This window comes from Miniopterus schreibersii, assembly GCF_964146895.1.
Source record: "Miniopterus schreibersii genome assembly, chromosome: 7".
NCBI classification, from domain to species: Eukaryota; Metazoa; Chordata; class Mammalia; order Chiroptera; family Miniopteridae; genus Miniopterus; species Miniopterus schreibersii.
Window position 1 is genome coordinate 37,258,353 of NC_138108.1, and position 27,479 is coordinate 37,285,831.

The 27,479-nt window shown below is 39.5% G+C and overlaps 1 protein-coding gene across 1 annotated transcript in view; it reads left to right on the forward strand.

Annotated features, from left to right (window-relative positions):
- Positions 1-18,856, forward strand: part of CCDC141 (coiled-coil domain containing 141) — a 158,964-nt gene extending 140,108 nt beyond the window's left edge. Inside the window, exons 22-25 of the mRNA XM_081142678.1 lie at positions 2,714-2,826; positions 7,842-7,955; positions 13,117-13,970; positions 16,097-18,856. Of these exons, the coding sequence (XP_080998804.1) occupies positions 2,714-2,826; positions 7,842-7,955; positions 13,117-13,970; positions 16,097-16,364 (1,349 nt within the window). The 3' untranslated portion in view covers positions 16,365-18,856. The remainder of the gene's footprint in view (positions 1-2,713; positions 2,827-7,841; positions 7,956-13,116; positions 13,971-16,096) is intronic.
- Positions 18,857-27,479: the final 8,623 nt, after the last annotated feature.

Here is a 27,479-nt window from a genome sequence, read left to right on the forward strand (position 1 = left end):
CTTCTCATTTCTATGATGGTTATGGTTCATGGACATAAGAAAGAGCTGGAAAATTTTCTCTTGCCTTCCTCTCACTTGTGAAATAAAAGGGAAAACTGAAATTACCATCTCATGGGTTCTGCTTTCCTCTTCTCCATGACTAGGAAAGGTAAGTTGTTAGCTGTATTATCTGGGAAGTCCTTCTAGCTAAAGGAGGCCCCCATTTCAAAAGCCCCCTGGGTAATGACAGTCCTTGAGGGTGCTGAGGAATAAGTTTCATGAACTCCCTGATATTGATAACTATGAGGCCAAGATTTACTCCCAGTAACCAGGCAAATTCAGCCCCAAAAGAAGATAGCGACAGGTGGTACAAAATGCTCCATTTGGCTGCCCACAGCTGCTGCCAGATGGGAATCTTCTCGTGTGACATGAAGCACTGTCCATGGATAGCCATAAAAATTTATAGAACAATATATACTGTGCTAACTAATATTAAATTATTGGGAATGGATTGTTAATGCTTTTCCAAAGGAAAAGAGTAAAAACATAAAGATAATAAAATATGATTGAAAAATTAATGAAAGCTAATGTGACATCTCATTCTTACTCTATAAGTTGCACTAAAAAAACTTTGGAGGCACTGTGCTCTCACAGCATTGCATGTTTTCTTCTATTATTGAATTTTTTACACTCTAGCATAATTGCCTATTTATTTGTGTCTTCTCTACTGACCATAAGCTCATTGAGGGCAAAGGAAGTGTATTGTATTACTGTATTTCAGTGCCTGTTCAATTTTAGGACATGGTAAGTACTCAAAAGACCCGTTTCCCCTCCCATCATGCAGGATTCTGGATCTTGCTTTGTTTTATATTCCTGACCCTTATTACCAACTGACATACTATATAGTTATTTGTCTGTTTCCTCCCTTTCCTTACCAGAGTGTAAACTCTATGAGAAAAGAGATTTTGCCTGTTAGTTCACTGCTTCATGGTACATACTAAGTGCTTAACAGATATTTGATGAATAAATGATCATTAAATGAATAAATGAACAGCGTGAGTCTTTTCCATTAAGTATGGAAGTTATGCATTTTTTAAAATTTGCATCTAGTAAGATACTTTAGGAATATTACATCAACTCTTGCAAGCCACCCAAGCATTACTGAACCCAGAATTTTAATGCAAGCAAATTTATCTCAAAGATTTTTTTTGAGTACCTATTAAGTACTAGGAGCTCTAACTAATATAAAGACAAATAAAACCTAGTTTCTTCATTCAAGAATCCATGGTCTAGGCTCAGAAGTCATGATATGGTAAATGCAGTGAGAAAGGTATAAAATGCTTGGGCTGCCATAGCAACACGCCACAGACTGCTTAAACAGCCAGAATTTATTTCCTCCAGTTCTGGTGGCTGGAAGTCTAAAGATCAAGGTACTGACAGGGTTGGTTTCTCCTGAGGCTTCTCTCCTTGGCTTGCAGATGGCCACCCCTCTTGCTGCCTCTTCACATGGACACCCCTCTGTGCACACACACACCCCATTGTCTCTCCCTGTTCATATAAGGACACGAGTCGTATCGGATTAGGGCCCCACCTTAATGGCCTCTTTTAATTACCACTTTGCAAACCTTATCTCCAAATATGGTTAGATCCTAAGATACTGGGGATTAGGACTTCAGCATATGAATTTTGGGAGGACCACAATTCAGCCCATAATGATGTGCAATATAGTTTAGCCTAAACTTTGGATTATTTTTTTAATTTTATTTTTTCCATCACCATTTATCCCTCTATGCCCTCTTCCACCTCCACCCACCACCCTTCCAGCCCTGCAATCACCACACTGTTGTCCATGTCCATGAGTTCTCTCTTTTATGCTCAAACCCTCCCATCCCAACACCCCTCTGGCCCCCAGCTGTCTGCTTGCTTTCTATCTATGAGTAAACTTTGGATTCTAATAGTCCCGGTTCAGACGCCTGGTCCTCCAGTTATTTATTGTCTGGGTTACCTGAAGAGGCTCTTTTGAGAGTCAGATTCCTCATTTGTAAAATGCAAGAGAACCTACCTGAGGAGGATTACATTAGATAATGCATATGAAGTGCGTATGCACTCACTACATGGTAGATATTTTTATTATTATTCCAATAGGGAGAGATAAAGTGCAGCTGGGAAATATTAGAAACATTTTCACAAAAATGTTGGCATTTAAAGTGGAGCTTGAAAAGTAGGTAGGATTTTGACAGCAGAACCAGGGACTGGGGGGGAGGGCATTCCCAGTATGGGAAAGAATGCCCAGTGGCTGTGAGGATTTTGAGGGAAAAGTTGCTTGTTCAGTTTGGCCAGAGATTAAGTTTGTGAGAGAATTAGTGTGATACACATTTGAGAGAGGCAAGCTAAAGCCATATTATGGGGGCCTTGAATGCATACTTTTCTAGGTAGCAAAGAACCACTGAACATTATGAACAGGAGAATACTGATTGGAATTGAGCTTTAAGAATATTAATATAGCATCATTATTTAGGTTACATAAAAGAGACATGGTACAGTAAATGTAAGCATTTTCTAGAATACCTGCTTCTCAAAAAATGCCTTCATTTATCTGTTCAGCACATATTTATTAAGCACTTACTATCTACCAGCCCTTACACCAGACATTGGGGAGGTAAATTAATGCCTGGGGTTTTTTTCTGCCAAAGATTTAACCTTTAAAAATAGTTTTATTCCTTCTCTTTTCCAGGTATTGAAGAAGGACAGAAATATGCTGAAAAAATAGTGGCAAAGCACAAAGAGGTTCTTGAATCTATTACTGAATTATGTGGCTCTCTCACAGAGCTAGAAGAAAAGCTGAAGGTAATGTCTGTTCAGAATATGTATTTTCAAGAGGTATAAATAAAAATGTGTTGATCAAGTATCTTCTGGTGCAAAGATGTTCTAAAGGAAATTCTCAAGGGACATAATGTGCACATTTGTCTCACAGCTTTCCAACATAATTATCTGGGTGTTTCTGATAATTAATTCAGTTTCTTTTCCATCACTGCAGAGAAAAAACATTGCTGAGAATGAGAGCTAAACACAATTAAGGTGTCTAGTTTACATTTTCATGCATCATATCCTAAAAGATAAATGTGTGCCATTAAAATCAAATGAAAATCTGTTTTAAGTCGCCTTATGTTTTCATTCATAAATAATTAACATAAGTTTTTATTTTCTCTCTAAATTGTGGCCTCAGAGAAAATAAAACTAATCTTCAGGTAATTATACTCATTGAACAATTAACTTCATGAGACTATTAAACTAATCATTATGGCATAGAAAAAATGGTGCTATTTTGAGTACTATGGCCTTGTAGTATAGTTTGATATCAGATAGCGTGATTCCTCCAACTTTGTTCTTCTTTCTCAAGATTTCTGTGGCTACTTGAGGTCTTTTGTGGTTCCATATACATTTTTGGAATATTTGTTATAGTTCTGGTATCTTGTTAGGAATTGTGTTGCATCTATAGATTGCTTTAGGTAGTATGGACATTTTAATGATATTAATTCTTTCTATCCATGAACATGGTATATGCGACCACTTATTTGTATCTTCTTCAATTTCTTTCTTTAGTGTCTTATAATTTTTCAAGTACAGGTCTTTTACATTCTTAAGTTTATTCTTAGGTATTTTATTTTATTTTTTGATGTAATTATAAATGGGATTGTTTTCTTAGTTTCCTTTTTGGAGAGTTCATTATTGGTGTGTAAAAATGCAGTTGATAATGCAGATTGGTGCAGCCACTGTGGAAAGTAGTATGGAATTACCTCAATTAAAAGTGGAACTGCTTGGGGGAGGGGTGGAGAGTTTAGGTTTGTGCCTTGTAATCTTGGTTGGCATCCATGTTTTGTGCCTGCCCTCCCTCTCGGGGGTAGGGCCATGCTTGGCTCTGCTAAAAGCTGCTAACTGGTAACAGGGCAGATTGTCGTGAGCAGTGGGGATGAGACCAGGGAACTCTTCTGACCCTTTCTGGAAGCAGTGCCCTGGTCAAGGACAAATTCTGTCTCAGGAAGGTGGCTCCTATGTGTGCCTGGGTATGGTTAAGTTGTGGCCCAGAAGCCTTCCCTGGAGCAACCGCTAGTCCAGGCAAAGCCAAGAGCATCTGAGCGCGTGTCTGACTTCCCAGTGGCAGGAGGTTGCTCGGAGTTTGAATTTAGTGAAACAGGGTGTAGTTCTCCACATCTGTGTGGTCTTCCTGTGCAGATAGGGAGAAGTCAGTCTAATTGAAGATTGTGCAGTTCTTAGTGACAGGTGCCAAGAGGTTATGATACGGGTTTCTTGGGTCTGATGTACAGTGTGAATAAATGCTTGCAGCTCTTAGCCCTTTTTTGATCAATGAAGCACTTTTTTATTAATATTTTCCTTTGTATGTAAAGGAGGAGCCATAACTCTCCGTAGCTGTACATATAACCCTTTTTCCTAAAGAGGAGTCAGTCAGTGCTCCTATATTTTTCATTTTTGTCAAAGCAAGAAGTAAATACTTTAGAACTGTTAAATATATAAATAAAGTGAATAAAGTTTAGTGTTCCGCATGGTAAAAAAAAAAAAAAAAAAAAAAAGGAACTGCCTTATGACCCAGAGATTCCACTTCTGGGAATATATCCAAAGAAACTCGAAACACTAATTTGAAAGAATATATGCTCCCCTATGTTTATCGCAGCGTTATTTATAATATCCTAGATTTGGGAGGAGCCCAAGTGCCCATCAGGAGATGAGTGGATAAAAAAGCTGTGGTACACTTACACAATGGGTGACACCTGTGATTATTGTTGTGATCATTGTTCTTATTGAGACATAGTGGTGCTCTTACAGTTCAGAGCAGAATTATAGGTATTTCTAGCAAACGTCTTTCTGTATGAATTTCCATTTCATAAATTTGAATACCAGTTCCATTCAAAAACAGTTTTCTAACCTTTTAATTCAACCAAATTCTTTTTCCGTTGGTTAAGAATCTAGATTTTTTTTTAAAAATTTCTTTACCATTTTAAATAACACTGCAATAAACATTTTCATGCATGTAGCTTTTTTCTTTCTTTTGTATTATTACCTGTGCATAAATTCTCCAGTTTTCAGTAAATGGGTATGAAATTATTAATGCTTCATATGTGTATATATGAAATATCAATTGTTAATGTTTCTAATATATATATTGATATTGCATTCCATAAATGTTTTACACTTATAATGCCACCAGTAATATACAAATGTACCATATATCTTATATTATCTTTTTTAACATTTATCATTTCCTCCCCACCGCCACCCCACCCCCTGAGGATCCATTTCTTCTCCTGGCTCCCGATACACAGCAGCCTAAAAATCACTGCTTCCTCTCTTGCTTTGCTCCCTGTTGTCTACAACATCCCTCTCATTGATGTTGTGCATCTTCCAGTGAGATCCACTTAATAAAATCTATTCTCTTAAAGTTACAGCCATTTCTAGCTTTCCATCTTCATGGCTGTTCTTCCTGAAAGCTGTTGCCATTCCCTCTCTACACTTCCTCATTCCCCATTCGTTCTACCCTCCTATAGTAAGGGTTAGACCCTCTCTCATTTCCTACCCATCACTTGAATTCTCTTTTGCAGTGGTCAGGGGCTTCCTAATTATACTCTCCAGCTAGATTGCCCTTCCTGAATACAGTTCTGCTGGTATTATTTTTACATTCAGCACACTTCACTACAAACTCTTCATTGCTTACCAAATAAAGTTCAGATTAAAGGCTTTCCATTGTTCTGAGGCTGATTGTCTTCCCAAACCTCTGTGTTTCCACAGTCATTGTAGGTTCCTGTCTCACTTATCTACTCCTCCCACATCCCTAGGTTTCCTGCTTCTAAACCTTTACTTCAAAGACATAACCTTCTGTGTTTCTCTAAATCCTACCATCTCTCAAAGCCAAGGCCAAATATTGCCTCTTCCACAGCCCCTTCCTTCGGTGTTCTTTCCTCTCTGATCTCTCCTAGCACTGTGTTTTCCTGGCATAATCATCAGTATAACTACCACTATCATCCCCAACTCTCCTACCTGATTATATTTGAGGAAACCCTGTGGCTCTCTTCAATATAGCATGTCACACATTTATCCTATGCTTTGCCTAAAGCAGTTTCTCCAGAAAGGGTTTTGACATTTGTAGTAAAAACTCAAAGGATTGTACAGAGAAGAAGAATCATGCAATAACTCAAAAAGGTTTGATCTGGGTGGATAAAAATGGGGAGGACCTTTCTGGAAAGAGAAACCAGCATCAGCATTGCCCTTATGAGTTACAGCTTGAATAAAACCTTGTCAAAGAATGCTTACAAATACTTACAGATGTTTGCATGAGAAGCATACATGCCTAGTTTTTATGTTTTCAAGGTTTATACTATGGCTCTTTTTTAGGGTTTATTAAAAAGTAGCCCAGAAATCCCTGTTAAGGCTGAAATAGTGATAATAATCCTTTCTATTTGTACAGCGATTTGAGATTTACAAAGGATTTTCATACATAATTACATCAGCGATTTCCAAATAACCTTGTGATGGAGATAAGGCAAATGTGTTTTCTTTGTTTCAAAGGGAAATTCAAAGAGGGTAAAAGTGTTTTCCTTGCCCCCACAGTCAGTAGTGGTAGACCTGGAATTTGAACTCAGATAGGATTCAAGATCTAATGTCCTTTCCACAGCAACTGCCATTTGGAATTAGGTATCAAGTATGTACTAGCGCAGAGTGACCAGTGATACAAACTAGTTTAGGTTTTAGAATTGAGGCTAAAGTTGAATTTCCCCTGAAATGTGTTCCCCAAATCTTCTGAGTCAGTGTAGAATATGTACTTCGAAGGGCATGCCTTTTTCTTTAAAGTTCATGTAATGACCATGTTCCAGGTGGAGTAGAGAAACTTCTGTTGCAGTATAGTCATCATTCTAAACTGGTGTTCTGTCACTCGGTGTACCCGTGTCTCCTTTCACCTTCACCAAGTCTTCTCAGCCCTCATACTATCTCCACAGCAGTCTGCAAACCTCTCTACTTCCATGACTAGGACAGGGCCCCATGAAATGCAGGTGCCATGTCATCACCCACATGAAGCGTAATTGTGTTATTTATTTATTTATTTATTTATTTATTTATTTATTTATTTATTTATTATCCTCACCTGAGGATATTTTTTCCATTGTTTTTCAGTTAGTGGAAGGGGGAGAGAGAGAGAGAAAAACATCGATGTGAGAGAGACACATCTATTGGTTGCCTCCCACTTGCACACCAACCAGGGCTGGGAATCGAGTTTGCAACCTAGGTACGTGCCCTTGGTGGGAATCGAACCTGGGACCCTCCAGTCCGCAGGCCGACGCTCTAACCACTGAGCAAACCCGGCTAGGGCTGTTTTTTATTTTTTAACACACTCAGTGATATTTCCTTCCTTTCGTGAGTCTCCCAAACATTTGCTTGTTTAAGTTCTCTGGATTTCCTACTTTGTTCTACACCAGAAATCTTAAGTCATTTCTGCATCATTGCTGCTCCCCTACACTCTCCTAATGGTTTAAACTTCTGTGTACAATCATGCCTTTCTCTAAAGAATGCTCCTGTAGGTGCATACTGTTGTAACAATGAACTTGTTCATGCTGGGCCTTTGACCAGCCAATTTTTACTGGCAATGAACTTTATCAAAGGAGTGAGGCAGGAGGGGAACTGTGAGCTTGGAGGGATAATTTCATAAATCACTGATGGGAGTACATCAGTCTTTTGTGGAATACATTCACTAAAAGGTTGCAAGTGGCCTGTTTTCTTCCAAGTGATTATTATGTGGCATTGTTCCTCCAGCTTTTCTGGGCCAGGCTCTCACTAACTATCACTTTGTACATCAGGGAGATGTTTTGAAGATGAAGCTGAATTCAGAAGACTTCCACAATGATTGCATTGACCTACTGAAAGAACCAGTGAGAAATAAGCAGACGGCATTCAATGAAGAAATGAATGAGGTAAAGAAAACTACGTAGCCTCAGCTACTCATTACTTCCGTTCTGAGGCTCAAGTCATTGTGCAGTGCAAAAAATGAAGATGTGAACTGAAGCCTCTTATCTGTCTGAATTGAATCTCCTGATGTCAATGCAGTGATTGTCCTCATTCTTACTGCCTTTATACCCCTTACTCAGTCCTTTTGCTCTATGCTCTTTCCTTCTGAGCCTCTCCTAATGACTACTGGAACCACAGCATTTTACAGTGACACTGGGGTGCCTGTTCAGATACCACATTGTCACCCCAAACCACTTCTGTGTCTCCCATCTCTAACTGCCTTTCCCACTGTCCTTTCCTATCAATCCCAGTGTCTGATTTTACTTTTCCCTCTTTATGATGCCACCAAGCTATGATTTTATTGTGTACAGTACCCATTAGAAAGACTTAATACATGAAATTAGATAGTATCTTGTTCCCATAGAATCTACCTTTAAGATATCTCCAGGCACTAAAATGTAGAACCCAACTGAAATATGAATACTAAACTATTTAGAAAAGTCTTTAAATTACTTTAAAACCTATGCATTGCAGATAAATTAAGCATGTAGCAAAAACTGCAAATACCCACAAAATGCAAATGTTTCATGATATCAAATGTATTATTTAAATCACATCATTATGGGTTTTTGGCATAAGTTGCTCACTCTCTATTCATAGCTGCTGGACTATAATTACCTCCAGACTCTCTGCTTTGCCAAGTTGCCTGCTCCCTTGGTTTCTCCCTCTCCCAAGAAACTGAAGGAACAAGCAGAATCAACACTATTCTCAACTGCCCCAAATTAATAAAATATATTTCTTTTGACCTGAGACTGAAAAAAAAAAAAATCTCCCCACTTGTGCACTTATCTCATGGAGAAATAATTATCCTCCCTTGAAGTTAATACAGTTCTTAGAGCTTGTTTACAGGTCCTCTTCCACAGATTAAATATATGTGGAGATCTAGTTTAATTATATAACCACCAGGCTGCAAGACCCATTAAGCGAGCTGCCTTTTTTTGTGGGGTGACCTTGAGGTACTTACATCCTGGTTCTCCTCTGAGGCAAACCTTGGTCATCTTGTTGGACCCTCATCGTATATCTTAGTCTTTGGTTACTCTGATTGGTCTAAATCAGGGTTTTCCAGCTTCAGTACTATTGACATTTTGGCCCAGAGAATTCTTCGTTGTTTGAACTGTCCTGTGCACTATAGGATATTTGGCAGCATCCCTGGGCTCTCTTCACTAGATGCCAGTAGAAGCTGCCCTCTCACCCACCCCACCCAGTTGTGACGACCAAGAATGTCTATAGAAATTGCCAGGTATCTCCTGGGGAGCGAAATCACCCTCGATTGAAATCTACTAGTTAAAATAATAAAGAATAACATTAAATGTATCACATTTTATTAATTAAGTTTCTAAAAGATACTAAATCCAACATCGCATTACTCATACATTTAGAAGTTGGGAAAAGAAAAAGGAATCAACAAAAAAGACAGCAACCAAGGTTATGAGCAAAATGCTGAGAGTGAGCTGTGTCTTAGTGAATTAGATCAGAACTTCCCACCCTTTTGCCAGAATTCATCAGATTGATACAAATATGCCCTATCTGTGCTGAGATAAATAGATTAACTACCTTTTTCTAGAAACACAAACACACATACTTTCCCCTTCCCCCCTCTCTTTTTCAACTGACAGCAAATATGGTTTCACGGTGGGGAAATGTGAAAAAATAGTTGGTATATGTGAATGTTTGGGAACCATTTTCATAAAGGAAAGCTAGTAGATCCAGGAAAGTATAACTCAGTTGATTTAAAAGGAATTTTTATAAAATTTCATAATGATTTAAAAACCGAAAGCTTATTTGTATTTGAAATTAAAGGCAAAAATGCCAAAAGCCGACATGATTTACTCAGAAAAACTTGTATTAAACACCTTATTTTGCTTTCTGAGATGATTATTTACTGGGCAATTCTAGACTAGTGCCACAGGCAAAATTTATTATGGTTTAAGGAAGTCATTTGATAAACACACCCATGATATCTCTCTTAAGGTAAGTGGGAAAATGAGAACTGAATGAGTTTGGTCTGGTGATGATTGTACCCAAGAGTGTCAAGTAGTTTATCAGTGTCAACCTGGAAGACAGCTTTCCTTGCCTTGGGGAGACATCTGGCCTTGTCCTAACTTATGCAGTGTTCAGCATTTCTATCAATGATATAAATGGATAGAGAAAGTAGATTTTAGTTGATTAAAAACTCACTGTGAATTAATAGTCCCACGTGGTTCTTATAAAAACAAACAAAAAGAAGAATTAACACAGTCACTTGAATAAAAACATGTATAGATCAAGGAGATGATGATTCCACTGATTGCTTCCCATTCTGGAAAGTAAACAAATCCTGGAAATAAACACATTTAGGGGGGGGATATTAATAAGTTGAAAAGTTTCTAAAAAGAGATTTGAGAAAATTCTCTTTCTTTTATTGCCAGAAGTTATCTGGTAATGTATTTTCTGCAGAAAGTATTTTTATACTTTAGGACTTGTAGGGAGTGAAAAATAATATTCTTGGATTGCCTTCTTGAGTTGGCACCCTCTGAAAGTGAGACTCAGCAGTCAGCAATTCGTAACCAGGAAAAGATGGATTGGAAGACATGACTCGGACTTATTTAGAGGGTTTCCCAAAATTTCATCTCTGATTTAGACAGATTTGTCTACCCAGCCACTTGGGTGCATACTAGACAACCACTGGCTTCCTGTACAGAGGTTTTCATGCCTTATAGCCAATGTAAATGCACCCATTTGGTGGAAGGCAGATCTGAAAGAGAGAACATCAGCAAGAGAGCTGAGATTGTTCAGTCTCTTCTGCTAAACCCACAATTAGGTGAGTCAGTTCCTCTCCAGGACGGAGTGAGGAGTGGGGAGACTAGCCTGGACTTTTATTCAAGTTTCTCTCCTAAGCTTTTTGAAAATTTTCACACATTTAAAAAACATTATTCTTCTCTAGAGAGGCAAATGTTACCCAAACAAGTCATTAAGGAGTTGCCTGCCCCTGGATGACCTGTAGATCAACAAATGTCCCTGATTTCTTGCCTGTAAAGCAGCTCACAGCCCAGTAGGAGTAGGACCTCTCAGAAGGTGGTCAGGATGACAAAGTTCCAGGAGTCAAGGCAGAAGAAGAGGTGGAGGTTCTAAGTACAAAGACAGAGACGGGGGAGAGAGGCTATGGGACCAGTTCTCCAAGTAGTCAAAGGGGCGTGTTAAGAGGAGAGCAGTTGGACATCTCTGTGACTCCAGGAGGCCAGTGCAGATCCATTGGTGGATACTGAGGGAAGGCAGATATTTGCTAAATATAGGAAGATATTCTTAACACAAGTAAAGCATAAAATTATCTTCAAAGAAAACATCCTTCAGGAAAAATGTTCAAACAGAGGCTGCCAGATGGCATAGAGGAGATTTTTAGACTGAATAGGAAGTTGGATCAATGTCCCTAAGAAAAGGAAAATAAACCTTCTACTATCGGAAAGAGATAAAAAGAGGCAGAGCTAAGCTACAGTAGGAAAAGTGAAAGGAGAGGCATTCCCTACTGGGTATGCATTTGTTTGTTTGTTTATTTGAATGAGAGGGACTTTTAAGAGCTACTGGCTTTTGGACCCAGAAATTAACCATCTATTAAATGGCTGAAAGAAACTCCTTTCTCTAAGTTGGGTTTATAATTTCTCCAAAAACAAGGCCTGCCTACAGGTTAGTAGAAGGAGCATTGCTTTATTTTTTACCTCTAATCTTCAACCTAAAAACACATTTATTTCTCAAAAATCACTCATAAAGTATGTCAGGAGCAGGACTATGTGCAAAAACAAAGAACTCCAAGCCAAGGCAAGACATAACTTTCTTATGTGCAAGCAGTAGCAATGGGACAAGAACCAGTCATTGTTAATTAAGTAAAAAGGCATCCAAAATGCAGAGGAAAGGTAAAGAAAGAAGTCTTTGTAAAACAAGCAGGTTGGGATAGATGAGATTCTTTCAGAGTCACTGTTCTTTTGAGTCTGTACCAGAGGGTATATTTGAGCCACTTCTTAAGCCAGAGATGGACGTGGATTAGTGGGGAGAAATAACAACAGAGTGAGCAGTAGTTGATGACTAGCATGACTTACACTCCACATGGGACAGAGGGTGAGTGGCAGGTGCTCTTCTGTTGTATCCTGGTGTGTTTTGTTGTGAAAGATCCTAATGCGTGATGGTTCCAATAATATCTACATCCCCCACTAGACTGTCATCTTCATGAAGGCAGAGACCTGTTTACTTTTACTCACCATTTCATCTCTCCAGTGCCCAGCACGGTACCTAGTATATCACAGGCTCTCAGTAGATATTTTTCAATGTGGGAATAAAATTAAGAGGCTTTAAGAAAATAAAACCAGTCATTAACATGACTTCCTCTACATGAAGTACTCAGAGTTGTCGAATTCATAGAAACAGAGAGTGGAAGGGGCTGGGGAAGAGAGGATGGTGAATTAGTGTTTAATGGGTGCAGAGTTTCACTTCAGAAAAATGAAACAGTTCTGGAGATGATTGCACAACAGTGTGAATGTAGTGACTGCCACTTAACTGTACCCTTAAAAATGGTTACAATGGTAAATTTTATGTTATGTCTATTTTGCCACAATAAAACGATAACGTGAAAAGAGTGGCTTTCCTGAGAAAGGAGAGGGCTTATTCTAGTAGAGTTGGAGAGCTCGCCTAGCAAGGGAGCCTCTGATGTTTAGGAGCCGTGTCCACGTGGGGCGAAGACAAAGAAAGCAACGCAGAATTTGCTGGTGAAAGGACTCTCCTCAGGTTATGATCTGAAAAGACATTTATCCAGTCCAAGCCTTTCATTCGAGATGATAACTAGGCCTTTCTGTCATCTGTTTCACAAGGCCTATCATGTTTCACTTGGAGCCTGGAGGTCGGTTTACCAATTCCCAGTCATGGGATGGGACTGTGCCCAGGTTAAATAGACAAGTGGTTCAGCTCTGTAAGGCTTGAGCCAGGGCTACAAGCTGTACCTCACTGTAGGTTTTCTCACATTGTCTCTCTGAAGTCGTCTTTGAGACCTAGAGAAAGAAAACTCACTGACTAACACAAAGCTTCGGTTTCTCTGTTTGGAAGGAGCAGGCGCAGATGGCAGGTATTTTGGCCAACAATGGAGCGGGAGCGGCTCAGCTTCCTCAGGACCTGACGCAGCTGTCCTCTGGCCAAGAGGATGGTGTCCAAGGCCCGCTCCCGCCCACAGGCTCGCTTTCAGCAGAAGAACACGAGTGTGTCTCGCCCGATGACATCTCCTTGCCTCCACTCCCAGAGAGCCCCGATTCTCCCCTCGCACCATCTGACATGGAGGTAGAGGAGCCTGCCAGCCCGTCCCTCAGCCATCACATGAGCAGCGGCGGGATGCAGACAGGGGCCAGTGGTCCAGGGGAGGCCCAGGAGTGTGGCCTGCCACCACCTGCTGCTTTTGCTGATACTTGCAATGATGAGAGAGAAACATTTTCAAGTCATTTTGAGAAGCCTTACCCCCAGTGCAAAGCCGAGCCCCCCTTAACCTCCAGAAGATTTCTGGAAACGAGTACAGCCATCAGCAGAACCAGTGCTGAGCACCCCGAGAGCATGCCGAGTGACATGCATGAGCAAGCTTTCCCGCAGCACCCGCAGGCTCAGGAAGGTGTGCTAGAAACACAGGAGGGAATGCATGCTGATAACAATGGCACTAAAACCCGGGACAGGCTGCATGCTTCCCAGGGTGCGTCCTTGGGCCTCGGGTTTCCATTAGGCTCCAGCCGGGCCTATCAGAGGCAAGCTGCTCCCCAGGAAGAGATTAAAAGTACATCGGCAAAGAACAGCGTGGTCAGCCTAGCTGGCCAGGCACCTAATTTCTCCAGGCTCCTGTCTAATGTCACTGTCGTGGAAGGTTCTCCAGTGACGCTGGAAGTTGAAGTAACAGGATTTCCAGAGCCTACACTCACATGGTGGGTAGCCTATAATGATGAGCCGTAACCAGAAACAAGCTGAAGCTCTGAGTGAATCATTCGTGGGCACTAACTCACAGGTGGAGGGATAGCTGATTAATATTCTGGGTACTGCAACTCTGCATGACTTAACCTCACACCAACCCCGGCTCTCATCTTAGTAGCAGCATGGCTAGTACCCTGAAGGAGAAAAAGTAACCCTCTAATATAATAATTTAACAAACTCCAAAAACACTGCAGCTTAGTCGTGCTGTTTCTGTATCCATTTAACATTCCACATTTCTAAAGGTGGTGGGTTGAAATGCTTTCCTATTATTTATTTTTGCATAAGCATGACATTTTCTTGATTTAACATCCCTTATTCAATAAAATAACATAAGAATTTGGGTTTTCCCCTTTCATTTACCTATCTCGACTTGTTTCTCTTCCCAGCAGTCACTCATGCCACTTTTGCAGTCCTTCTTTGTTTCACTAAGGTTTCTTTGTATGCATTTCTTCAATGTGAGAGATGAAATAAAAATATTTCTTTCACAGTTACTCTCAATGACAGGTAATCAACCCATTTTTGAAAGGTGGTGCAATAACTGAGCTGTAAACAAGATGATTTCACTCTGGAGACATTATTTTTTAGCCTATTTGTTTTAATAAAAGTAAACAGCAGGATACAGGTTTTGAAATGCATATTGTTGTTATAAAAGTAGTTCTAACTTTCTCAATAATTGGGTTACTTTTAAGCATTTAGAAATTTTTCATCCTTCAGTAGATTTATTTGAGGACAAAGTTAGAAATTTGTGGGAAACGAGTTTATATTTCTAAACTAAGATAAGTAAAATAGCATTTATTTATCATACTGCTTTAGTAGATAGTAAATGATCAGTTTCAGTATTGTGTGTGCCCACTGATGGTACTTGAAGTGTGAATTGGTTATCTAAAGAATTTATGAGAAAACTGGTTTCTCAGATTAATAACAGAAACTGCACTTGTGCTACAGGCAGTCATTTATGCTTTCTGTTTTATTTTGTTGTTTTTACAATTGCATGTTTTTGTAGATCAGGAGTTTCATATTTATGAATTTAAAAGATATTTAATTCATCATTAAATATCAGTTTACCCCCAAAAAAATCTTGTCTGAAGTGTTTCTTAGTTTTGTCCACATCACAAATAACTTGGCTAGTTATTATTATTGAAGAATTATTGCAGCTATAACACTGAAGGACTATTGTGAAAAAAGATCTGTCCTTAGATTTGCAATTTTGCTCCATTAACAACTGGCAAGCAATCATGCATTCTTAGGACACTCTGAAAAATGCAAAATTATCACTTAGGCCATAGGAACAGAAAGCAATTCAGGTTCGTCATCACTTCTTGGGTAGAAGAACATGGGTATAAGTAAGTAAACAAGAGTCTAGAAAATACAAAATAAACAAAGTATTTGCTTTTTAAAAAGATGCAGCTAAGTGCTCATGTTAATAGGAAGCTTTTAGAAACATGTCATTAACAGTAATAATCCAGTTGCATAAATGCCTTTTATAATTAGAAATAATTTTCTTTGACTGAAATAAATTCATTAATTAAGTGGACTCATTTCTCCAGGAAATGCTGAATAAGGGCCTTCCTCTAACAGCACATTGGTATTCTCAGTGTGGACCGTACGGGATGACTATAATGGGCAGATGAGTGTCACTCCAGTACAGATTCCAGACGCCACAAGCTGCTGTTCCATAGCAGCTGAAAGGACAAGGGTGGGGGAGCAAACAGGAGGGTACCGTTTCCCATTCCACACAATTTCCATGAGCAAACGGAGCCCCAGTGTGACCAGATGGTCTGTTTTTGAGAGTAGTTGGATATCTGAATTTCCATATGCAACTTACCAATTGTTAAATGCTGTCAAAAAATTTAGTTTTTAAAAAACATGGCCTGAGCCGATCAGGCACTTCTCTGGCCACCAGCTGCCAACCTCTGTGTGAAGGAGAAACAGCCCCATTAGAATTTGTGGTAGCTGCAGGATTCCTGCTCCTACTAGAGAATATTGCAGTGGTGATGGGCCTCTTTGCAATGTTTTTTAGAAATTGGATATTACATGAATAAATAGTGATCCTGACTTTAAAAATGACTCTCTGCTTCAGGTACAAGAAGGGCCAGAAATTGTCTGCAGATGGACACTTACAGGTTTTACACAAGGAGACAAGACATTCAGTGTTTATTCCGAAGGTATGCGGGGCAGACGCAGGCCTCTATGTGGCTCGGGCCCAAAACTCTAGTGGCATTCTCTCCTCCAATGTCATCCTCCATGTGACAGGTAACCGCAGGCCGCCAATCACAAAGATAAACTGGCTAACGCTGTGTGTCATCTATGTTGGTGTATCGCTAATGTACTGGCTTCTCATACAGTAACTGTGGGGTTGGCACCCACGGACGTCATTCTCACCGGCCTAAAGGACAATACAGTTGTTTCTTTTCCTGCATCTCCGACAAAGCATCCCCCCCGCCAAGTGTACCTCCATTCTGGCCATATTGCTTGTTCGGCTAATACCACTGTTCTGTGAAATAATCCAGTTTTCTTTAGTACTTTAATCTATTTGAAGAGCTAGGTAAATTATTTGCCTTGGATAACGATACAGTTTTGTATTCTAGAAGGAGGTGTGCTCAATATGAAACAGGAAAACTATGCTATGTTTACTCCTTGCTAATTTAGGAGCATGCAGATCGAGGCTCACAGCATAGAGACGTGAGTCACATTTCAAATTCGATTGTTTGAAAATGTATTTTTAATTGTTCTCATAAACATCTCTTGGTAGAATCGCAGTAGAAATATTGAACGGAAGCTGTAGTTTTTATTATTGCATTAGATGCCCTTTAATTTTGTTTTTCATGTCTTGGTCTCATTTACTGAAATACATTCTATGTGGTTTCAACGTAGCCCACATTCCTGAGTCTGAGGACGCTGCCGTAAATAAGCTCCCTCCCGTGGAGCTCACGGGCTTGCCACTGGAGAATAGATGTGCCGTGAACTTTAAGTGGCGTTGCAGGGTGCCGTCAGCTGTGCTCGTCCTGGCGCAAGACGGGTGGCAGGCAGTGGGAGGGCCCAGCACGGTTCCCGGCATTTCCCCGTGTCCGGGGCAGCCGTGTTCCTCCTGCTGCTCCTCTTGATTCGGCCGCTGACCACGTTCGCAGCCCATGGTAAGGCAGATCAGTGCCTCAGTTTCCCATTTGGAAAATGGGTTCATCATCTACCTCTTGGACAACTGAGAGTTTTATTTCATGTCTTATAAAGATCTGGAAAAATGAAAAGCCTGTTATGAAGACTGTGAGTAATTGTATTGATCAATGTAATTTGCCATCACACTGCCTCCTGCCCACTATTTCTCTTTCAGATGTTGTTTCTTCAGAATATTAAATTAAAGGAGTGGTGTTAGTATGTGATCTCCAGCTGTTCCCATATGAGAAAATGATGTTTTATGAATTGGAGCTTAAATTCCTTTCTGATCTCTTAAGACTACAGCCTTTTCAGAGACTTGGAATTAAACTCAGGAGGATGCGTTTAGTATGATCTAGGGGGGAAAGGTTGTAGTAAAAGGACGTGAGACGATTCCTCTTCTTTCTCATGATTATCACTGTAATATTGGAGAATGTTCTATGCCTTTCTGAAATATATAACTCAGACAAGGAGATCATCTTTTTGGCTCCTTTTAAAAATAAACGTGAATAAGAGATGCATTTGTTTTTTAGGTTTAAAACATAGTCTTGTCATGCGAGGGTAAAATCTTGAGTTGAAAGAATAATTCATTATAGCTTTTTTGATGAAGGGAAAGAATTAATTATGTTGCTGTAAGACTGTCTACAAATAATAAAATATTTAAATGTAATATATCCCACTTGATATTAAAAAGCTACTGAATGTTACCGTAAGGTGTGAAATGTGTGCTTGAGTAAAAAGTTGCATTTTTTTCTTGCGCTTCATATTCAGTTTTAAAATATTAAATTAAAATATTAAATCTCCTAATTTTCTTCCAGATTTTGACATGAGCCTATTAAATGTTTATATATACAGCATCTCAGGGAATACATGGCCTCTTAACTCTCCTATCCTTTGGGCCCAGTTTCAAGTATTTTGCGTATCTCGCCTAATGGTTATTCCCACGTTGAAGCTAAAGAGTGAAATCTGTTCATGTCCAAAGAGGATAGGCAGGACCGGGCAGCAAATTCTCGCCCCACCTTCCATCTCCCTCTTGTTAATTTAGTGGGATCTCCTTCCCCATTTTGTCAGCTTGGTTGACTTTGAGGTTTGGGGTTGTTAGGGCATGGGGACTTGCCAACTTGCTCCACCTGTTGCATGCCTGTTAATGTTAATCCTTTGGGGAGCAGGATGGGGTAGACATGTATTCATGATGTATGAACAAATAAGGTATATAAAGTCCCTGCCATATTTGATGTATATATAAGTGTAAGATTATACACACACACACACACACACACACACACACACACTTACCCACACACTTACAGTCCAAATATTGGGAAAAGGCATTATGCTGATACAATATATTTCACATAGCTCTTTGTATATCTTTCAGTTTCTGTCTACCTACCTACCTACCTACCTAGTTTTCTGGGCTATCAATTGACTATCTAGTAATTTCCACAACAGTAAAGAATAATTAGCTATTGGTTATATTTAAATTTCAAAGACTTAAGTTTGATTTTCGCTTTTGCTACTATTTCTGTCTTGATCAAAGAGTTTTCCTTATGAAAATATGAACTAAAATTATTGGTTAAAAAGGAAAAGCCTAGGAATTTCAAATGATGATCCCTTTTTAATATATAATTATGATTTTTACCCATTTACTTCTAGAAAAAATTCTGGACAGTCAGTAACATCAAATCATGGTTTCAACAAGAAAATGAAACTGAAAAGAAAAATTAAGGAGACTAGGTACTTGACACCTTAAGGGAGTGCAACACAATATGTGTTGAGCTTCCTACAAGGTAAAACCACTGCATTTTCCAGTTCTGACTTTCTAATAAAAGGATGTATAAACATTGGGTGATAAAGTTTTTCTCTCACTGAATTCCAGGAGGAATTTACTGTATAAATCCTTACGTTTGAATCTCTGCATATTTTATAATATCTAAAATATTTGGGGAAAGAATCAGGAAAATTAACTATTTCATTCAATGATGTCAACCATCACATATAGTCAAGATACAGGCTCAAAACAGATTACTGCAAGAACCTGCTAACTACTTCACTTAAGTTTAAATTCTTTCAAGTAGTATACAAGACCCTTTCATACCCACCCCCCTCCTAGCCCCTGTTCCATCCTTCTGAACCCCCCACCCACCCAAAGTAATACTTAACTTCAGGCTTTTACCCTGTCGTGTTTTCTTCTCTCTAGTCCTTTCTCTCCAGAACTCCCTCCCACCCTATCTATGTGTAGCTTAACTCCTGCTATTTTTCCAATTCCATTTGAGACACTACCTTTTCCAGGAAGCCTTCTGACACATCGAGTGGAGTGTAGATGGTCCTGCTAAGTGCACTGTCAGCACCAGAGCTGCCCAGCTCATGTCCCTTAATGCACAGCATTGGAATTGCAGGTTCGAGCATCTGTCTCCTCTGGCGAGAGTATGAGATCCTGAGCAGGATCTTCATAGCCTTGTTCATCACCATATTCCCAGCACCTAAGACATGATCACACTTAAAATTACAGTTCTTGAATTGCTGTCAGAGGTAAAAAAATAAAATTATTTTTATTAAACTTAGCTTGTTTTTCCCTTCTGGAGAGAGGGGGTGGGGGATGTGAAAGAGAAAGATGTATTTGTTACCTGATTACTCTTCCTTATTACAAATGTTACCCAGCCATAGTCAGCTTCTGGCCAGAAGCATGGATAAAAACCTAACCTATGAAACTTAAGTGAGAATCCTCCCATCCTCCGAGCTGGACCCGGATGGAAAATTTAAACTTAAAGATACATGCTAGCTCTAGTGGTAAAAATAATACTGAGGAGAGAAGAGGCAAAATCCAGGGCTATTGTTCCCACATTTTAAAGCAGATAAAGTCAGGCATCAATCATCTTCAGGTGTCCGTGCAGACGTGGGTGTCTCTGCTCTCGGCGGCCACATCCTACCTGCCCAAACCAGCACTTACTGCTTCTTTAGAACACGACACAAATTATCAATATTCTGTTGCAGCTGGGGCTCAGTAATCTGGTTGTGAACAGATCTTATTTGAAACTAGCATTTCGTTCATGTGCATAAACATTTTTTTAAAAAGCCAAATCCAAGAACTTAGATTATTTGAATTCCAAGTGAAGGAAGGAAATAATACAGCATCTTGTTCCACTTTGTTTTAATTCATGACCATTCCTTACTGGAAATTGCCATCTGAGCTTTTATTTTTTTAATCCTCACCGGAGGACGTGTTTTTATTGATTCTAGAAAGAGAGGAAAGGGGGAGAGAGAGAGAGAGAGAGAGAGAGAGAGAGAGAGAGAGACATCGGTGTGAGACAGGAACTTCTCTCAGTTGCCTTCTTTTGTACTCCCCGACCAGGGACTGAACCCGCAATCTGAATTGAACCCGCAGTTTAGGTATGTGCTTTGACTGGGAATGGAACCCGTGACCTTTTGGTTTATGGGACAACACTCCAACCAATTGAGCCACACAGGCCAGGGCACCGTCTAAAGTTTTTTGAGATTCCTGTTGTACCTACAGTATTTTAAGTGTATCCATGAAATAAGTTAGTTGAAACAAAATAAAATATTTCCTCAAGCATGCTCTGATATTGTGCTTGTCAATGCAAATGCCAAAGCAGGACACACTGTTTTCCATTTATAATAAACAGACTCTTGAGCTGCATCAGAAAGCCAAAAGATTTGCATTCATGAGACGAAAGTGTCCTGCTTAAAGCAACAACTCATCTTCTCTGCTCTCCTCACGAGATGAGATTTGAGTGTTACCAGCTATAAATTCACCCTCAAATGGAAAGTACAAAGCTACTAACTTGGCCTTTACCCATGAACCCCTGCACCACTGCCCCGGGTGTGGGTGAGAGTGGGCGTCACATCAGGAACCACCCAAGCGTCGGTGGGAAGGCTGGATGCAGGACACACTTCAAGATGAACAGTCTTTGATTCTGGAGTCTGTTTGGCCAAACAGCTCTTCCTTTTGTTCAGTGGATATTTTCTCCTTTTTTGCAAAATAGGAGGATTTTTATTTTATTTTATTTTTATTTTATTTTTTCCTCCTTAAACTGAGAGGATTTATTTTTCCTTCTTTTATAATGAAGGATTCAAAAATCCTTCTTTTTATACCATAAAATTAACACCCTATCCTCTTAAAATGACAAGAAAACAGAAAGAATTGTATAAACAAAAATGTTTCAATGCATATATTTCCATGTAACAGAATAAAAAAATGGGTGAAAGTGAAACATATTTTAACCATAGGAGTAGCTGGAAAACATTGATCCAACCTGATTTTTCTTTAAACCAGAACAATAATAGTTACATAATTTCAAGTTTTCCATCCACATTTGGATGGCTCCCTACTCTGGCTCCCCCCCTCCTCCCCCCATTTAGAACCCACTTAAATCAATACTTGAGAAATCCAGCTCCAGAAACAGCTAATGAAATACACTTTTCCCTTTGTCATTCAACAGCTGTTCTCTTCCAAGAACTTTATTGATTCAAACAACTTCAAAATGGTATTATTATCTTACACTGGCATTAAAAATCATTCAATAAAATCTTTCAAAGAGAAGAATTCGAAAGATGAACTGTAAAGAAACGTACTTTACTCATGGCAAATAGTCTCTAGCCCATATTATTCCAGTGGTGCCAGAAAGCCCCCTTTCTGTGTAATGCATATTATGCAAACCCACACACAGACAAGCTGTTGGCAAACAGAACAGTTGGCAACACAGACAAAGAAGGAAAGCCGTTACCTGGCAGAATCTGAAAGGCTAGATGCCCACCTGCTCCAGAGTCTTCTCCAGCAGCAGTCGCCATGCAGCCCCTCGGAGGCCTGCCTTTGATCCAAGTGGATGCAGCTCTAGGAGATGCCTTTCAAAATGCATATTTATTCATTCCTATCATCTTACGGGAGGAATAGAATTACTTATCAAATCCTGGGTTATCAGATTAGATAAAATGTCGAAAACCCCCACGATGATTCTCATGAGGAAATGGGATCTGTGGGAACCTGAAAGACCTGGACTGTGTGCTGTGTTCCACTGAGCGCCGGGAAACAGCCAGACACCAGGGCGAGGAAACCAAGTGTCAGCCTTGGGTTTCACCCGCCCCCTCAGTGTGTTTCCTACCGAGTCAGGAAACACGTGTACATGGGGAGGAAATGTAAGTGTATGTGGGAGCCCCTGAGAAGAAGCTAGAGGCCATAATATCATGAGCCTGCGTGACATTTTTGTTACCCAATTAGAGACTGTACTGGGTAGAAGAGGGCGTCTGGGTGGCTCCTAAATCCAGTGACTGGTGTTCTTACAAGAAGGCATGATAGAGATGGAGACACGGAGGAGACACATGGGCAAAGGCCAGGTGACAATGGACACCAGAGGTTGGTGTCACACAGCTGCCCCGAGCCACCACGCCTGCATGAGAGACTGCAACCAGCAGAAACAAGAAGAGGCCTGAGGATCCCTCCCTAGAGGCATCAGAGGCTCTCATTCAACATTGCACTTGAAGTCCTAGCTAGTGAGTAAGACAAGTGAGGGAAAGGAAAGCTATGTAGATTGAAAAAGAAGAAATGAAACCATTTTATTTATAGGTAAGATGACTTTCTATGTAGAAAATCCCCAAAACCTACTAAAAATCTCCAAAACCTACTAAAAAACTCTTGGAAGTAGTGAATAAATACAGCAAGTTGATCAAAATCAGGAAGCCTGCAACAATCCCATCCAGGAGAAAGGCTGGGGGTTGGCAAGAAGTAAATCACAGCGAATCAGCCATCTTCAGAGGCCAAGGAACAGGACTTGTCCTTTTCCTAGAAACTGGTTGCAGACATCCTGGATATTTCTTATCTAGTTGCAAATTCTAACACTTGATTTTCTTTGGAGCTTCCTGTGATATTTTGGGGGTTTTCGAAAGATGTAAATTATTTGAAGGAGACAATGCTCATCAGAGCAAGGGAATACTTGCTGTAGAACATAAATCAAATTTGATCATTTGCTGACCATTGTCATCATCAGTAGACCAAGAGAAAAATTAGAGAGACATTGTAATGATAGCGTTGTAGAGCTGAGCTTCTCCAACAATAACATATTAGAAGAAAAGGAGTCTTTTTGGCCTCTGTCATCAAATCCCAGAGTGGTGATTCATCAGTTGGTGGTGCTCTGCTGCATTGCAAGAATGAGTATCTCTCGAGAATAAGTACTTTCATGTCAGCAAGATGGGCTCCTGCTGCCGTATATCTCCACGATTTCTTGGTAGAAACCAGAGCTAAAATATGTCAGCCATTGTATTATACTTGGAAAAAAGTAATCAGTTTCATAAAGTCGTATCTTGTACTATCAATTAATTAATAGAGAACACAAATGACTACTCTGGCACCTACATTTAACTGGAAACTTTTCAAAGGAACTAATTGTTTTGTGTTTTTCAAATGTTAACTATAACTGCTTTCTTCAGCTTCACGTTCTTAAAGCTCATTTTTGGTCACATAGGTCATTTGTTTAAAATAGAATGGGATTGTGCTTTATCTCTTAAAAGAAAACTAACTGATATACCACAAAAGCCAAGTATTAAACTTGTGTTTTCTCAAAGACGGTAAATAGAATCACAGAAACAGTGGAGCACTGTTTAACTTAGACCCACCCAGGCCTTATTAATGGATGTGCAAGCAAAATACTCATTGTAGATTTTGTTCAAGCCTGTGGATGCCTATTATATAATTGCCCAAATATTCATTTTCTATTACAATTAAAAATGGACCATGAACACCATGAAGAATGATGCAAGCTTCATAGAATATACATGTGTAAGTCATGACAACAGTCTAAGTTACCAGCTGGTTTTCTTGGCATGACTCCCATTCTTCTGAGCTCTAACTCTTAGGTAGAAATTCCATCAGAAAGATGATGCCATCTCACGGAGAACCTCAGAATTAGAAAAATCTATATGGTTTCCTTAAATATGAGAAATTGTTGTTGGTTGGCTTAATCACAATTTTGTAGCACAGCATGTCACGTCATTAGAATCATTGTGAATTAATAAAAATCAATTCAAGAGTTTTTAATCTTGGTGATACACTGTGTGTGTGTATGTGTGTGTGTGTGTCTGCATACATACCTACTCAGAATGAGTTCGTACCTATATGAGTTAGGTAATACAAAAAATGACTAGGTGATGTATGATATAATCAGGTTAGAAAAACAGCTCAGTGTCATGAGCAACTGATGGCCAAGAGTTGATGAAAAATCGGTTTTTCTTATTTTAAGAATATAATACAGACATATTTTTATGTGCATGTTATAAGATAAAACACTCAGCAAGAATCCAATTTTTAAAATCTATAATTAGAATCCAGTATATTTCAAACAGGATTCACACATAGCTGATAAAAGGTGGGAAATACTATTCAGATAAACATACATCAGCATATACATAGATCAGTTCCAAATATAAATCCATTTAAATCCCTCATGCATAGCAATCCCAAAATAGTTATTTATAAAAAGAACTTAGAGGTTACTTTTATTTAAATGTAATAATATTATAAATCATGCTCAAGAAGCAGCTGATGTTTTTTTAATTCATTGGCTGCTGTATTTAAATTTTTCATATGAAGTACTGAATGTAGGTCCTTAAAGACAGACTTTTCTAGCTCATTTCTCAAGGTCATTAAAGCATATATGGTTACTGCAAGAATAAATGTTTTGTGTGCTCATTTCTTTTTTATTGTTAATGGTTTACATATACTTGTAATGAAATGTATGTTATGCCTAGTAAGTACCTGTAAACAATATAATTTACTTGCCCTTTTTTTTAAAGCTCTAGTGGGAGTTCTTTAAAATGTAATTTAGCATTAAACTACTGTAAAGGTACTAAATTTACTCTAATCATCTTATTCAACCTTTTGCAGATAGGGGATATTTATTTTTGTATGACTATTGATTCACAAGTGCTCTTAATAAATTCTCTAAATAAATTTCTCCAATTCAAGAGAAAAAATCATCCTGGTATAGTTATTATTTGACAGAGAACATATTTCTTTTTCACATGTTATTGCAGAATAGTGATCTGTTTGTAATAGGACAGTAATGAAGCCAGTTTTCTAAAGTCAAATGTGCTGGTTTCTGACGGTGGTACTGACTACTGAATTTATTTCTGCTATACTTGCTCACCATGTCATTAGTTTCACTGGGAAGTGTTTAGGAATGATAAAATAATAAACAACTTGTTTTGTCTGGCACTAAGCATCTGCTTGGACACTGCATAGATAACGTAACCCAATGGTCATGTTAAATATTTTTCAAGTTCAGGGAACTGTGCTGGTGAAATTGATGGGAATAGAATTCCTTGTCAGATACAAACAGGAAATATTATTAAGGCAATAATAGGTGAGAGGTGATGAAGGCAAGATGGCAAACAACAGCCGTAACCATATGAAGAAGAGACAAAGGGGACGGAGGATGGGAACCATTATCCATCCAGAAGAGAAAATGCACCCCAGCTGTGGCTGTGTTAAGGCTCTTCTCTGTGGTGGTCATTTTTAAAGTACCATGTCCTCCTTTCTCTGTTCTGCTTTGGAATAAAACACACAGGTACACGTATGCAAACACCTCCATTTATACTGACAACCTTGCGTGTGAATGCATCCAGTTCTATCTGCAGGGCGACCCCCAAAATGTATACACACTTTAACAGCTGAGAGCTCTATGTTTATTTTCAGATTTAACCCATTGGAAGGAATAATTATTCAAAGTGTGTATACATTTGGGGGGCCACCCTGTATGTCCTTGATGGGGGTCCTCTGAAAATTTTACAGACTTGCCTTGGAAGTCATCCCAGGTGTCCTCCCCGTCTCCATGTGGCCACCGCACCCGGGCCCCGGGGCTGGCTGCAGGGCGCCTCCTCCAGGTTGGGATGGGGACACTGTCAGGCAAACCTCTGCGACGGCCTGGGCCGAGCTGCAAGTTCCAGACGGGCGGGAAAAGGAACATTCCTCACTGTGTCCACACTTGGCAGCCCCTCGTTTCGTACCTGGCTTCCTTTCAATGAAGAGCTAATATACAGGAGGAGGAGAATATTTTTCACACCTGCTATGGGCCCACGCGGCCTGAGGAATCTGCTGCCGTAGGTCTGCTGCTGGGTGGTGCCCCGCGTGCCCGTCACAGCCTCCCCGCGCCCAGAGCACCGCGCCACCGAGCCCCACTCCATCAGAATCTGCACTTCAGCAGGATTCTCAGGTCATTTCTATGCACATTAAAGTTTGAAAAACACTGTTTTAGAGAATACCTTGGTTTTTAAAGAGTTCAAGCCTTGTACGCGGTAATTTCCTATTGGTGAAACCTGTGCTCCAATGTGTGTAAGATTCAGAGTGGAAGAATTCAGCATTGAGATAGAGGCACAGGTTTCTATAGAAGAAACAGTAAAATAACTTAGAATGCTAGAGACCACTCTGAAATCTGTAGCGTCTCGTTTGGGAATGAATTCAGGTTTAGGCATCACATGTTTAATCAGACAGTTTTGACGATATGTGGTATTCAGGCAATGCCACCAAGAACTTTGCAAAATAGGTACCAGAAAAAAATGACAAACTTCTATGTTCCAGACCCACAGTGCTGCCCAACTAAATTTCTTAGGCACATAGCAGGTCAGGAACATCAGAATGGCTGGAATGCTTGTCTGTTTGAAAATATGCCATAGATTTATTCAGAATGGGAAAGATATTCTCTGCATTTAGAACTACTTTGGGGGGGGGGGAATCACAAACCATTTGCAGTTACACTCATAGTTCTTTAAGCCCCTCCAATCAGTATAAATTGCTAGCAAGTCAATGCCAACATTAAGTGCCCTTTGGAAAGTTTCACTCTGTGAGTTCCCAGAGCATACTGTTTCAAGTGACCTAAAAACTTGAGTCATGATGTGCTTACTTAAACATTTTTCAGTAAAAGTAACTAATCTAATTTTTAGAAGATTATTAGCGTCTACTGCTGCCATTTCTGTAAATAGAGATTACCAAGGAAGCTTTGCTGTTCATGTCATTAGCATTAAAGTATATTTTTTATTCCATATACACTACAAAGTTTACATGGCTATTGTAATAACGTGGACATATTTAAAATGAGTATCACAGATATTTAAATATCACATTGGTTCTATACATTATAAGGAATAAGTTATAACCAAGGTTCACTTTCATTGTAATTTTTAATGAGGGATACAACTTTACATGTCTAATTTAGAATTACCATTTGCAGATAAAATAGATGAGATGAAACTCAGCCCCTCTACTGATGTTGCTCTGAGAACCTAGAGGTATCTGAATCTTTTGTAAG